The following is a 14,526-nucleotide window of genomic DNA, read 5'->3' on the forward strand; positions in this document are numbered from 1 at the left end:
TGTGGGTGAATTGCTTCAGGAAGACCCATCTGTAACTTCCTCCCACTCAGGGTTCCCCAGAGCCCAAGTGCAGGTGGAGATCTCTGGTGGAAACAGAGGACTGCAGGGTCTTTGAGTGGGATGAGCCACTCTCCAACCCCCATCTTCTATATCCCAAAGATCTACTGGAATGCCAAAAGAAAGAGTAGGAGGGGCAGAGAACACAGGTGGTTACAACTGGAAGCACCATTCTCTCAAAGCATTAAGAATTCCAGGTTCAGAATATGTATTTGATTCAATAATAATCACTTAGTGGTCAGATCCTCTATTATATGGGTTGAATGTTGGCACTTCCTCTTGCCAGTTGTGTGACACCCTCTAAAACTCAGTGTCTTCATCTGTAATATATGTATACAAAGGGTATCTCCCTTGTAGATTTCTCCTAAGAATGATTTTAGCATATATACATAACAACTTAGTAAAATGTTGGGCATTTGATGAACACTCAATATATATAGTTATTATTACACATTAATGTTATTAATATTTCATAGTACAGAGGGAGTACTTTGCTTTCTTTCCCTAAGTTAAATAGAAACTTTGGCCAACGCGTTTGCCCTCTCAGAACAATCTATTTTCCTTGCTCCCTTACTCTTTTTATCCCATGGGGAAGTCGGGGAGGTTGGTGAGAGCCTGCTGTCCTGTGTCCAGGCTTCAATATTGTGTAGTCAATGCACTGAGATCTCTCCTGACAAAAAGCTTTTGGCTCTTGGACATCCATGCTCTCCAGTGGGCAGTCCCTTTGAGGGTTTCCTCCTCCTCACAATTAGCTCGGTTGGTGGAGCTCCATCTGAGGCCACCTGCCCAACCCATACGCAGTACGCAGCCATGCCTTCTCCAGTTGCTTCACTTAGGGCTGAGCAAATCAGTCAGATGGACCAACGGGCTCCAGCTGTCTTCCATTTGAGTGAGTGATGGATTGTAAAGATAGGAATCCTTGTCTCAAACTCAGGTCCAAACCTTCATCTCCAGCCCAGCTTTAGGGTAATAAATCTGCCCCACCTTCCCTCAGCTCCTTATGATTGCGTTCACTGTTTCTAATCCTGGAGGGGAAGATGGATGACTGACATGGGAACCAAACTCCTCACATACCACTTTTTACTGGTTCACAGACCTCAGCCTACTTCCAACCACTTGCTCCCATGGGTCCTCCTTGAGGGCAGAGCTCCCTGTAGCCTGGGCCATGTGTCATTCATGGCTGTGTCTCCAGCGCTCGTGGGAGTGGCCAGCACACACAGATGCTCAATAAATATGTGCTGAGTGAATAAATGCCCCGCCACATGCCACTCACTGTTCTAAGCAACATGGACTGAAATAATTTTCTTGTGGGAGATGTGGGAAGCGCTGAGGTGGGATAAATGTAGCAGAAGCTGAATAAAGAACAAAAAATTGAGAATCACTGACCCAGAAAAAGCTCTTCTCTGGAGGAGAAAAAAATGAAAAGAAAAAGAAAAGACCGCATAAGTAGCCAGTGTCCCTGTCTGCCTGCATCTGCGTCGTGATGGTTTCTAGATTAAGCCTACCTCACTCTTTCCTACATATACACGTCTCTAAGTAGCAATTCATTCATGAATAAAATTAATTATTTCTCGAAGCAAAAATTAATCCTCTTTTTTTCTGCCTGATTGACTCAAGATCTCTCTACTAAATCTCATCTGAAAACAAAACCAGTCTTGCCTTCTCCCCTTGGCTTTCCCAGATTTTCCCTTCATTTCTTGCACATTTTTCTTTTTACATTTTCTCTTTACAGACCATCTTTGCAATCCTATTTCAAGCCAGGGTGGATAACCTCCATTTAGCCCCCAAAAGACATGGGAAAATGTAGGGCAAGGGTCATTTGGTCCTGGGGGAACCTAGGACTGGCATCCATGGACCAAATCTATCCATCCATCACTGAGAGCGTACTAAATGACTTCTTCTCCCCAGTTATTGAGATGCTACATTCCAGTGTTTTCTGGTGTGTGTGCTGTCACTCAAACTAGACTGCCAAACCCCTGGAAATCAGTAGAACCCTGTTTTCTCTATCTTTTGTAGCCTGATGTAGTGCCCAGAATAATGCATTGCACAAAAGAGATGCTCCATAAATACCTGTAAGAGGACCAAGTAAGAAAATACACAGTGTGGTAAGCTTACCTGAATTCAATTTTTTAAGCATAAATGATGCTGGATTTTCAGTTGAACCAGTAGCTTCATAGGACCTTAAGGCACTCTTTGCCATTTTCTCACCAGGTGAATAGTCACACTCCAGTTTTCCAATAGCCTTTGGTCCTTCCTTCTCCAGATATGCAATTACTTTTCCTTCATTTTACTCACCCCTGATACAGGAAAAATGACATTCCCCTCCTGGTGAGAGTTTTTCGAAATTGCACCTTGGAAGAAATCACTGTCTAAGAGTCCCTTTTGGCATTTTGGAGGGACAAGACATGGCAGAAGTAACAGGGTGGGGTAGAGCAGATGAAAAAGGGACACAGTCACATGCTTCTTGACATTTGCCTTAGGCACATGGGCTGGCAGCTGAGTTCTTAAACCACACCCTGTGCTCCCCTGCCTGTGGCTATACTGCCGGTGTGCCTACCACACCATTCCCCAGCTTCTCCACCTGGAGGGCTTCCACTCACCCATCAGAGCTGGGCCTATACCTCACCTTTTATTCCAGCTTTCCTTGACCTTTCTATGCAGAGTAATCTAGCACGTTCTCCAAATGTACTTATGTGTAAATTCCATCAGATCAAGAACTGTGTCCTCTTTGTTCATGGTTTATTATCAGAATCTTGTAGAATCATAAGCCTAGAGTTGGCCCTCAAAAGTACTGATTGATTGAATATTGCCCTTCCTATGCTCTTGAATTGTAGTTGTTTGTCTATGTGCTATTTCTCCTGGCTCCAAGAGACCAGAACACTTTCTCATTCAGTTCTTTGTACACAACAGAAGCGTCATAAAGGTCTGTTGCACTCGTGCGGTATTTTCCATGTCAGAGATGGAGATAGGATTCTGTACAAGGATGAAGATATGCAGGCTTGATGCAAGCCCCTTGTGGAACTCGTCACCTGAGACTTCTAGACTGAAACTCCTTGGGCGAAGGCCTTATATTGGGTCTGCAGCCTACATTGCATATTATGTATCAGAGGTGCTATACATTTAGCCATCACTGAACTCTTGATAAAGCAAATTCTGAACATTTTGTTCTGTCCCTCTCCTACTCACCTCCGTGGACTGAGAAATGGTGCCTGTAACCATACTTGCCTGCACTACCACATTGTCTCACACTTTTCTCTAAGTTGTTTTCTAGTGTGTGCACCGTTCCTTTCTCTCCTTCCATCTTAAGGAACTCCCTTGTTAAACTATAAACCCAGTGAGGAGCACAGAGATCACCCAGTTTACTCTGGTGATCATCGTTTCTCCCGAAAGGCCCACCTCCTTCCCTGCCTCTCCCGTCCACGCTCACCTGAGAACCACGGCTTCCCTGTGGTGCCCTGCAGCTGCGTGATAACACAGCCCTGCTCCACCTCAGGAGCTGTCATGAATGCCTAGGAAATTGCTGGGACTTACCCAGGGCAGCAGAGGTTGCCTTTGGTTTATGTATGTGGATTGTGGTCTCTCAGTTGGAGATGGTGCCTCTCCCAGGGTTTGCTGTTTATCCAAATCAGTTAGTCCATGAGACGTGGTCTGGGTGATGAATCAGCTCTGGAGCTCGTCCTGTGATTGCTTCCACAGCTGCTCTCTGCCTTCTCGCCTCTCCATCTCCCAGGAGGCATCCACAGGCTGGTTCTGGGCCTTCCAGCCTCTTCTGCTTTTAAACTTTTCTCCCTGCTTCTGGGTCTATTCTTAGGAGTTTGTGTGCCTCGGCACTGATAACTCCTAAGTTTAACCTCCCTTGACTACTGTTCTCTTTCATTTGTAATATCTCTTGTAAATATCCTCACTACCTCAAATGCATCATGGGGGATGCTGCCTTACCATTAAGCCTGCTGTCCTTTTCCACCCTAGGCACTCCTGCTCTCCTCATCATCTCCCAAGCACTCAGTGTAATCAAACACAGTACTTCTTAAGCTTTAAAGTCATACTGTTCTTCTGGGGCTCTTGTTAAAATACAGATTCTGATTCTGTAGGTCTGCGGTGAGGCCTGAGGTTCTGTCAATTTTACCAGCTCTCAGGTAATGCCAATGCTGCTGGTTCACAGACCACACTTGAAGCAGTATGGATCAAATATTTGGTTTTTCTTATTTCTCACTTCCCTCACATGTAAGCTATTGCCAAATCCTATTTTTCATCTTGATGAATTGCAAACAGATTGTCTTCTCTTGGGGATATAGCTCTCCTGCCTGCTGAAAAGTTCTTTTGCCTCCACTGCCCACGTTCACCACATCCTCTGATTGGACCCCTGCTTGTCCTATTGGATGTTTCAGATGCACCTGCCAGAATACCTTCCTGCCTCAACACCACTTACGTCTGGGTACCAGTCCACCCTCTTGGTTTTCAGCTTTGTTCTACCTTGGTTCTCAAAATTTGCAAACTTTGCCCAGAATATGATCAGAATATAATGTCCCTTCTTGTCAATGAAGATATCTACTAATTTCTTTTTTTGTTCATTTGTTTTCCTCCCCAAAGACTTCTAATGTATCCCCAGACCCTTCCTTTCTAAGAAAGAGGCAGATATAAATGGAGGTAATAATGACTACGGCCCATAATTTGGAAGTATACCTAGCCTTGATTCTCTCTTAACCACCATATTATACTCATTGTTCTGTAGGATTTCTAACTTTCTCTCTTAATTTTAATTTATTCTTTCCGAGTTTTAAGTGTTTCATCATAGTGGCTTGGATTTTTTCCAATCTCATGATTATCTCTCTATTAAAGCCTTAATACAAAAAGAAATTAGAAAAAACAGACTGCTCATTACTTTGATTTGTAGCAAAGAGAGAATGGAACATTACCGCTAGAGTGTTTCAAGAAACCATATTTACATTTGCATCAGCTCAATTTAGGTGCCTGATTAAGTTGCGTGTCATGATGAAGATGCACTTACCAGTCAAAGGGAAGTGGTGTAGTCTAGGGTAACGAGCAGGAGACGTCAGGTCGGGAGCCCTGAGTGCTATTTCTGGCAATGACCTCTCCGACCTTGCCCACGTCCATCTCACTGCCCTGGACCATAATTGCCCCCATCTGCCTCATAGGACTTCTGTGAGATGTTGATACTTGAGTGTTTATTGTAGTGGGGGCCATGGGGTGGAGCAAGGAGGGTGGGCTTGGGGGTCACAAATGGAATTCGAGACAGGATCTCTGCTCTTATAGCTCTTACCATTAGCCTGTTAATAGTGTCTGAGAAGTGGGCTGATTGTTCAGATCCTGGCCTGACAGGGCTGGAGACATGCTGGGAGGTTGGCTAATGGAATTCAAAAGCTTGCCAAAAATTGGGTGAGATGACCAAGCCCATCCTGTTACTTAGGAAGGCTTAACAAGAGTGCATATTGTCTCTCTTCTCACAATGGTGCCATCCTGAGATTGTTCACTTCATCCCTAGGACCAGGCAGCTGGCAGTGACTAGTTTCTGTAGGATGTCCTAAGGAAGGCTTGCTCAGTTGACCATTCCTGACTTTAGGAAAAAGATCTTTACCTGCGGTGACTCTAAAACATGCTGGAGAACATCTAGCTCCCTCTGTAGCCCACAAGACCAGTAAAAGTGTGCCCCAGAAAAGATTCATTCTTTCTCCAGTTGAGTTTCTCTCCCAGCAGAGATGGATCGAGGGGCATCGGGTTAATATACTTTAAAAAGGAAAGCATGAGAACAATTTTTTTCTCCTTCTAATATAGGTTGTTGAATGCTAAGACCTCAGCAGACATTATGACAAAGATAGCACCCATGGCTCTCATCTCATTACCATTCTTGCATTGGCTAATATTTGTTGAGGACAATCTAATAACAGTAGGCAATATTTATGAAGCACTGTTCTATGTGTTTTACATCAATGAAAGCATTTAATTTTACATCACTCCATTAGGTGGGCACTATTATTGTCCTGATTTTATAAATAAGGAAATTGGGAAACAGAGAAATTTAATAATTTGGTCAACATTATACAGCTAGTAAGCTACACCTCCAGGATTAGAACCCAAGTCATCTGGCTCCAGAACCTTCTCTCTCAAGCACCTATGTCTACCTGAATGCAAACTTGAAATGGAGAGAGCAACAATCTCCACGGGGGCCCATGGTTAGAAAGGCCAGAGCTATTCTAAGACGAGGAGTTATCTCCTTAAAGTGAGAGCACACTCCGATGTCCAAAGAAGAATAGGGAGGATTCGGAGCTTAATATTAGAAACTCGCTGTGCAATAGTTGTGATCTGTTCACACAACTAGAAGGGAAGGCGGGTCTCTCTCCTGTTGTGTTTAGTAACCAAGTATCATGTGATTCTACACCAAATATCCCAGCCCCCCCGGCAAGTCTTATTCCTCCCCATCACCGTTCATCTCCTTCCTTATATGGAAGGCACACGTGGGTACCCTTCGATTTCTCTGTACCAAAACGTTTCTTAAAGAATTCAATGAAACACCAATTCTGTTCAAGACCCAATATTTCACAACAGAACATTTCCGATAGTCTCTGTAAGCTTTTTCTCTCTCTGCCCTTCTAGACAAAATGCCCTTCTGGTCATTGAGAATGACCCTCAATGTGTGTTTTGCCAGTTTTCTGTAACTCGCTTTAGTCAGAGTAAGCAAGGTCTTGAATTTGCCAGAGGGAATTGCCACTGGAGACAAAAGGGGAAGGGATAAAAGTGAAATCCCACAGGGATGATAGAGAGCCCCACAACAAGCATCCATGGATCCACCATTTTGCTTAATAACTAAAAGCAAAACTCCCAGAATGCTCCTGGCCCAGCTGTGTGTGACCATTCTCTCGTCACCCAACCAAAGGGTCACAAATCAGAATGCTGCCTTCCTGTCAGAATGACTGGTTACTGTTTCCCCAAGTACAGGTTCATGTGCAATAACTGACCCCAGAGAAACAGAATGGCACAGTGTAAGAGCCTGTCACATTAAATGATCAGAAAACCATTACCGACTGATAGAATGGTTGGTGGCGCAGAAGTGATTACAGACAGTCCCCACGGGCCTGCTCTGAGCGGCTGCTCAGGCATACGGGGGCTGCCAGGCCTGGGGCTGGGGCTTGAGGAAGAAAAATCTATTGAGGGGAGAAGAAAACTGATGGTTTATTCCCTCTAGTTTCTGGTTTCCACAGCCCTCTGAAGTGGATGGCGGTGTTGGGATTCCCAGCCCGATATTTCAGTTCTGGTATACATTTTAAAAATATATTTTGAGTGATAGCAGTGCTTCTGAAAGATCTGGGATAAACTGAGAAGTCTAAGGTAAATTAAATCTTGTTTTCCTGGACTCACTGCTTAAACACATTCTAAGCTGGATTTTCTCTCTCTCTCTTTTTTTTTTGGAGAGATGGAAAAAGAAATTCTTTGATAAAGAGAAGCATCGCCCTGAATTTACTTTATAGAAAATTTGTGGGAAGCCTATGTCTAGCTTCTTGTATATTTATTGAAGGTTGAGTTAACCTCTTCTGCTCATCTACCTCCACCTGAGCAGGTGTTAACTCAGTCCCTCCCAGCCTGAGCTGGCCACTCTGCCTCAGTGGCCCTATGTGAATTTCCACTGCAGTCTTTGGAGGATGGCAAGGACCAGAGCCCCCAGAGCAGAGTGTGAACTGCAGTCCCTTCTAAGACCAGACAGCATCCAAGCAGAGTGGAAGAGAAGGGGCTGAAAGGAGAGCTGGGCAGACTATTCCTAGAGCAGGATTTTGTTTCTGTGCCCCCATCAAGCACCCATCAACACCAGACCCTCAAACCTGACCTTGACCTTTCTCTCCATCCGAGTGTAAGAATCATGCACCAGGAGAAAGGCCTCTATAAATGGCTGCTCTTACCATTTGGGAATCTTCCAGTGCTAAATACCTTGACACCTTGTATCTGAGACTCTGTACTAACCTAAACAGACTGTATGGTTATTGCAGAAGTTAAAAAGCTCAGAAACAGAAAAATACCTCTAAAGATATTTTAAGAACCCAGACTCTGGAGTCTGACAACTGGGCAGTGAATCCTGGATGCATCAGTTACTACCTGTGTGCCCTTCAGCAAGTTCCTTAACTTTTCTGGACCTCAATTTCCTCCTCTGTACAAGGGGGAGAATAATTGTTCTTCCAACACAGGGCTGTTGGAAGGATTAAACAAGTTAATGTGCATAAGGCTTATAAAATGCTAGATCTAGCAAGAGGGCCAAAAACTTTAGTATGTTCGCATGACTGGAAATGAAGCATGTGCCAAACAATTCCTAGATGCTAAAAGAATAGGTGATTTTCTGGTTTTGTTTCTCTTTGTGCTTTTTCATGTTTCTCTCTCTCTCTCTCTCTTTGCATTAGAAACTAATTTGTAATTTGAAAACAAATGTCTTTAATAAAAAAAAAAATTCAGCAAAGCTCCCAGGGTAGTCTAAAGATTATGGGTGAAGTGAGGAAGAAAAGGGAAGGAGGACGAGGGGGCAAGTGGGCAGAGGGATGAAGGGTCTGAATTAAAGGATGCACTTGTGGGAGCCCCGAGGCTCACCAGAACGCCAGGTAAGGATTTCGAGAAACTTTCTGCTTTTGAAGTGCTGGTCCAGCAGCTGGGAATGTGTGCCTGGCTTCTCCCTCATCAGATGGAACAGGAGGGTCTCATGTTTGACTGTGAGCTCTGATGCTCCGCAGGACCGGCCTGAGGGGCCAGGAAGACACAGCCCACTTCCACGCGCAAGGCCAGCCAAGGCTGTGACCCTGCAAGGCTCCCCAGACCTCTGAGGCAGGAGCTGGAGCTGCCTTCCTTCATTTGCATGTCTAGGTAATTACAACTCATAAAAGAATCTAACCCATTAGTTAAAACCCGGCCCCAGCATTTGACTCTGACCTCCTGCATAGCCTGGGCCACACGCTGACTCTGTGCCGCCAGATTTGTCCTCAATTTATAAGCAGCACAACCTATAAATAGAAACCCTTTTGCTAAGTTCCCCAGGAGGCATCAGCAGGTTTTCCAGCTTGTGTGTTTTCTTCTTTCTTTTTTTAAAAACCAACATGGTAGGCTTTTTTCCCTGCCTGCTTCTCCCCAGCTCTCACTTTCAGTTCAGGCTGCGAGAGTGGCAGCTGGTGTGTGGCTGGGGCCCCGCCTGCCCAGGTTGGGCTGTGAGGGAAGCCCCTGTCTGGCTGGGAGCCCCCACTCACCTGTAGATCCTGTACCTGGTGGTGAAACCCTGGCGGTACCGCTCCATGAAGTCAGCATACTCCTGAGCGCGGTGGAAGGGGCCCCGGTCTGTGAGCAGCCAGTCCAGGGGTGGCTGCCCGGCGGAGGAGGCATGCTGCTCGGGGACCACTGCGGCGGCCGAGGCCGAGACAGCCAACACCCAACCAGGGAGGCCCAGTGCCAGCAGAGCTGCCCATGGGGCCGCCGCCAGCCGAAGCCCTCTAAACCGAGTGCCACACGGCCACCTCATGCTTCTCCCGGGCGGTTGGTCTCTTCATTCTCTCGCCACACTCTCCCGCTCTGTGCCGCTCCTCCGGGGCTCCTGGAACTAGAGAAGTACAACAGTGAGATGTCAGTTGAAGCCCCTGGTCTTACTCCACGGGCTTGTGGACATCAAACATCCCTGAGCAGGGCCCACTCTAGGAATCCTTGATCCCAGTAACACATCTTCATTCTAGGCATTGAGCTAAGCACTTGATGTATATTTCATTTATTTCTTAAAACAATCCTAAGGGAACATCACTGTCATCATTTTACAGATGAGATGAGGTTTAGAGAGATGAAGAAAGTTGCTTAAGTTCATACGGCTTTTAAGTGAAGAAACCAGAATCTTGAACTCAGGTGGTCTGACTCTCAGCTCTTAGACTACACTGCTTCCATGTTTCCTTTGTTGACTCAACAGCATCTACTGCTGTTTTCCTCTCTCAGAGAGGTTCCTCATGTCTCAATAATAGCCCTGTAGGTTGTGAGCTGCCTCTAGAAGCTTGGTGGAAGGTGACTAGCAACCCCCTTTTTCAGCTGGCAAATTGTGGGGCAGAGAAGGAGTGAAGTCCCATTGCTGCTATGAAGCTGGGTGAACTTGGGCAAACCACTTCCCTTCTCTGGGTTAGGTTTTCTCTTACAGAAAATAAAGAGGCTTGACTAGAGACTATCTAGGACTCCTTCCAGATTGGAACACCTGGTCCTTTCTTTTCTAGAAGGCCTTCCAGGGATGGAGTTAGAGCGGGCAATCAAACTGCCTATCACCATCATCAGAGAGCAGATCCAGGCAGACAGGATGCCTGTGGGGCCTCTCTCTCCTCAGCCTGCAGCATGAGAGCTCCCTGAGGGCAGGGCTGTGTAGCCTTCCATCCCAGTGCCTGAGAGCACATGGCAGGCCTTCAGAGATTCTTCTTGAAGGAATGAATGAGTCCAGGCCCTGTCTTCTCTGAGAAAGAGAGAAGGTGAGAAGGTGCCAGCAAAGATTTTGGCCACAAAACTCTTGGCTGCCTTGTGACTCATCACAGGCCTTTGATGTCCAGTGCCTGCACCTCATCTAAGGATGACTAGTCACCTTTAGAAACCTCTGGGCAGATGCAGGGGACTGATTCAGTACTGTTGGGGTTCTTGCAATTGCATGCGTTTCTTCCATCTCTACTTTCTAGCACAGGCTGCCAGAGTCTCGCCCATGTCCCCTTGCCAGCAGCACTTCAGTGTGTGCTAGAATGACTTCCAATCCCCAGAACCTGTAATTTGTGGCTTTGAGGACTTTCTCTGGACGCCAAAACCCAGAGATGGGCTCCCTGGAGATGAAGCAAGGGGTGTTGATTCCCCAGCACTTCCAGAGTCCCGAAGGGCAGGCAAAGTGGGCTTTGGCGTTTGATTCACGGCCCCTCCACAGTCCCCCAGTGTACTCTGGGGTGGTTCCAGCTCAACAAAACCAATAGACTTCCCTTGGACCAGTGGGAACCCTGAAGAGGCTGCCAGGAGGCTGGGGCCCAGTAGTAATCCTGGATACTGCAGGCCTAAAGGCTGACTGGAGTCTGAGAGATCCGGACCTGAGCATTTGTCCAGGATGCTTTCAAAAGAGCTGCAGAACCTGCTTGGAAGGATGGAGAGACAGAAGCATGAGTGGCCGGACCTTCACAGTCACTCCTCCGCTCCAGCTAGGAGGTATTGACCACCTACTATATGCTGGGTGATTCTTAGAAGTTACCCCAGTTAATTCTCACGGTAAGTTTGTTATATAGGCATCATTATTATAGGTTGACATTTCACTGGGACCCAGAGGAGTTGAGCAAGGAAGATGCAGCGGTAGATTATGAACCCAGATCTGGCTCCATGTCCAGACCTTGCAAAAGATGCTGCGCAGGAAGATGGACCCTCGCTTAACCAACTGGCTGTGAGGGGCTGGGGAAATAGGGAGAATGAGGTGACACCTGCCCTACCGGATCTTGAAGCATATGATAATGCTCCAATCATCAAAATAGGTGATCCTGGCACACAAATCGGATGGGCTGATCAACGATACAGAACAGATAGCTCAGAAAGAGAGTTTATTACACGAGAACGTTGAATATATTAAAAAAGGCATTGCAGACTAATTGGGTAGGGGATGGAATATTTTATACATCATATTGGGGAATTAGTTCCAGATGGATTAAAAACTTAAATATAAAAAACAAAATCCTATTTTTCAGAAGGAAGAAAAATCCCCAAGTGTTTCATAACAAGCATGCATTACTTTTAAATCAGGGGGAAAAGGATATAAACTAAAAGGAGGAATCAGCCTTGCGCATGGGGAGGTAGGCAATTTTTTTATAGGATGCAATCTGATGAGGATGCCCAAAATATTTCTAATTTAATCATTCACGCATTCGTTTATTGAGAAACATATACCGAGGCTCGTAAGTGCCAGACGCTGCTGAGCAGTGACAGGACAAAAGCAGGTGCTCATGACGTCATCTGAAACTCTACCATTAGTGATTAATTCCTCTTAGAAAACATTGTTCCGTTTTTAAAAGCATATTGATGGAGGGGAGGGGAGAATGCTCATTTTGGAGACTCGAGCCACTTGACACAGCAGCCAAGGCAGCAAACACAGTAAGGTGGACATGCCCTGACATGGGTGGGAAGACACTGTGGAAGGCAGGATTCTAAAATGGCCCCCAAGATTCTGTGTCTTTCTGCTCATGCCCTATGCAACCCACTCCCTTTGAGCGTGGGCAGGATCTGTGAATATGATGGGATACTATTCCCATGATCAGATTACTAGTCAGTTGATTTTGAGTTAATCAAATGGGAAAGAGTCCTGGGTGGGCCTGATCTAATCAGGTGAACCTTTAAAAAGAAAAGTGAAGTGTCAGAGAGACAAACTCCTGCTAGCCTGGAAGAAAGCAAAGAGCCATGCTGTGACCAGCCTAGGGGTCCGTGCGACAAGGGGTTGCAGTCAGCCCCTAGAAATGGAGAGCAATTCCCAGTCAACAGCTAGTCAGAGCATGGGAATACTGATTTCAGTTCTACCACCACAAGAAGAGAAATTCTGCCAACAACCACTGGAGCTTAGAAGAGAGCCCTGCTGCCCAGATGAGAACTGCTTCCCTGGCCGACACCTTGACTTCCGTCTGGCAACACCCTGAGCGGAGGACTCAGCCAGCCCGTACCTGGACCCCTGAAACCCAGAAACCGGGAGACGGCATGTTCTTATGATATTGTTTTACGTCGCTAAGTTTGTGATAACTTGTTACACAGCAATAGAAAGATAATATAGACACATAAAGGACAATGACACCCTCTCCCATTCTGCACAGGCCTGGGCGGGTGCGGGTTCCTCATGCTCCCTGAAGAAGACCAGCTGTTATTCTGGGCATGAGAAAAAGCTAGCATGGCGGTTTCCAGACGGAGCAGTGTGGATCATCTCCCCAAAGCTGATCCTCTCTGCTGAGTAATATCATGCCCCTGCCTAGACTGTGGCCCCCTCCAGGCCAGGGCCGGGTCTTCCCTTCTGTCACTCCAGCACTCACACCTAGTCTGTCCTTAACCACATCTGATGAGTCAGTTCCATACATTTCACAGAGGGATCATCGTGAGCCCGTGATAGTGTGTGGCCCTGGCCCAGCCGCCAAACCTCTCCATGCGCTGTGCTGTGACATGGGGGTGGCAGCCGCCACCTCAGGATGGGTGAGAGCACGTGTGCGAGAAGCTGTGTGCTCTTTGAAAGGAGTGAGCTCTATGAAGTCACCGTGTGCTTCTTGTCACTCTTTGTTCGCAATTATGCGTTTGCAGAGCACACAATGTGCTGGAACCCGCCTGGGTGGAGAGGATCAGCTTTAGAATCAAGCAGTTTTGATGGCGGCCCGAGGCTGCTGAGCACAGCAAGAACGCCAAAAACCTGGCCTGAGCATCACACGGTTTCCGCTTCGTTGGTTTCCCTCAGGATCTGAAGACGTTTCGACTAAAAAAATCTCTTTTTTAAGAAAGAGAAATTTTAAACAGATTTTAAAAGTTTCTTTAAAAGAAAAACTCCTGGAACATATTCCTTCACCTTTAAAAAAAAAAAAGGACAAAATAATTGCTACATTGACAGTTGTATAAAAATTAGGCTTTTTAAGGAGAACAGCTTTTGACCATATCTTGTTTAACCTCCACAAATAATATCAGTAGCAATTTTGTAACAGCGACCTGTCAAGCAAATTTTAACTGTCTAAATTCTCATGATTTCCGGTGGAACCACTAATGTTCAGCAGGTTAAAACAGCACCTTCCCCATGAGGCTTCCATTGGCTCTTTTTGTCCTAAAGCCGTCTGTAAGGAAACCTCCACGTGCCATGTGAGTATATCAAAATAATGGCCAAGCTAGCTCCTTGACGGGAAAATTATAAATTTCCTTGTGAAAGTCAAATACCTAAACCATTGACTTAGACCATCCTTAAGACAGAGTTTTACACCTACACAAATCATCAGTTAGCTTTGGACCAAAGGTTCAAATAAATGTCACGGTTTTCTTTTGTGAGTACATTAGCTCGAATCTGTCCATTAAGCCATGAATTTCAGGGGTTACAGTCTTGTCGATAGAAAAGACCAAGTACAGACAAGATCATGTGAGAAGCAGGCAGGGCAGTCTTCAAAATGGGAGAGCTTAGAAAAAGCATATCTCCTCCGCGCTGAGATGATCACCCAGCTGAGGACGCCGGGGACCCTTTTGTGTCCTCCTGATGGTCTCAATCTCCGTTTATGCTAAGTGGGTCAAGAGACAGAGCAATTAGGATTTGGGGCATCAGCTACTTATGTACTAAATCTTGGCGAGTGAGAGAGAAGTAGTTTCCTCTTTGAAAATTATTGCAGAGGGCAGGTTACATGTTGGAGGAGTGAAGGATATGGCTAAGCTATCGTTAGAGGCCAGAAGAAAAGGAGAAATAGGTGTGAAATTATATTTAGAATTAACAAAATTGTTAATGAC

General features: G+C 45.9%; 1 protein-coding gene across 2 annotated transcripts in view; it reads right to left on the reverse strand.

Moving 5' to 3' along the window:
• The window catches only part of BRINP2 (BMP/retinoic acid inducible neural specific 2), a 102,424-nt gene that overhangs the window by 38,746 nt on the left and 49,152 nt on the right, over positions 1-14,526 (reverse strand). For both annotated transcript variants that reach the window (XM_014845330.3, XM_044758473.2), the window contains exon 2: positions 9,291-9,637. In XM_014845330.3, coding sequence (XP_014700816.2) covers positions 9,291-9,559 — 269 coding nt within the window. In that variant the 5' untranslated portion in view covers positions 9,560-9,637. The remainder of the gene's footprint in view (positions 1-9,290; positions 9,638-14,526) is intronic.

Source organism: Equus asinus, chromosome 25 (genome assembly GCF_041296235.1).
Source record: "Equus asinus isolate D_3611 breed Donkey chromosome 25, EquAss-T2T_v2, whole genome shotgun sequence".
Taxonomy (NCBI): Eukaryota; Metazoa; Chordata; class Mammalia; order Perissodactyla; family Equidae; genus Equus; species Equus asinus.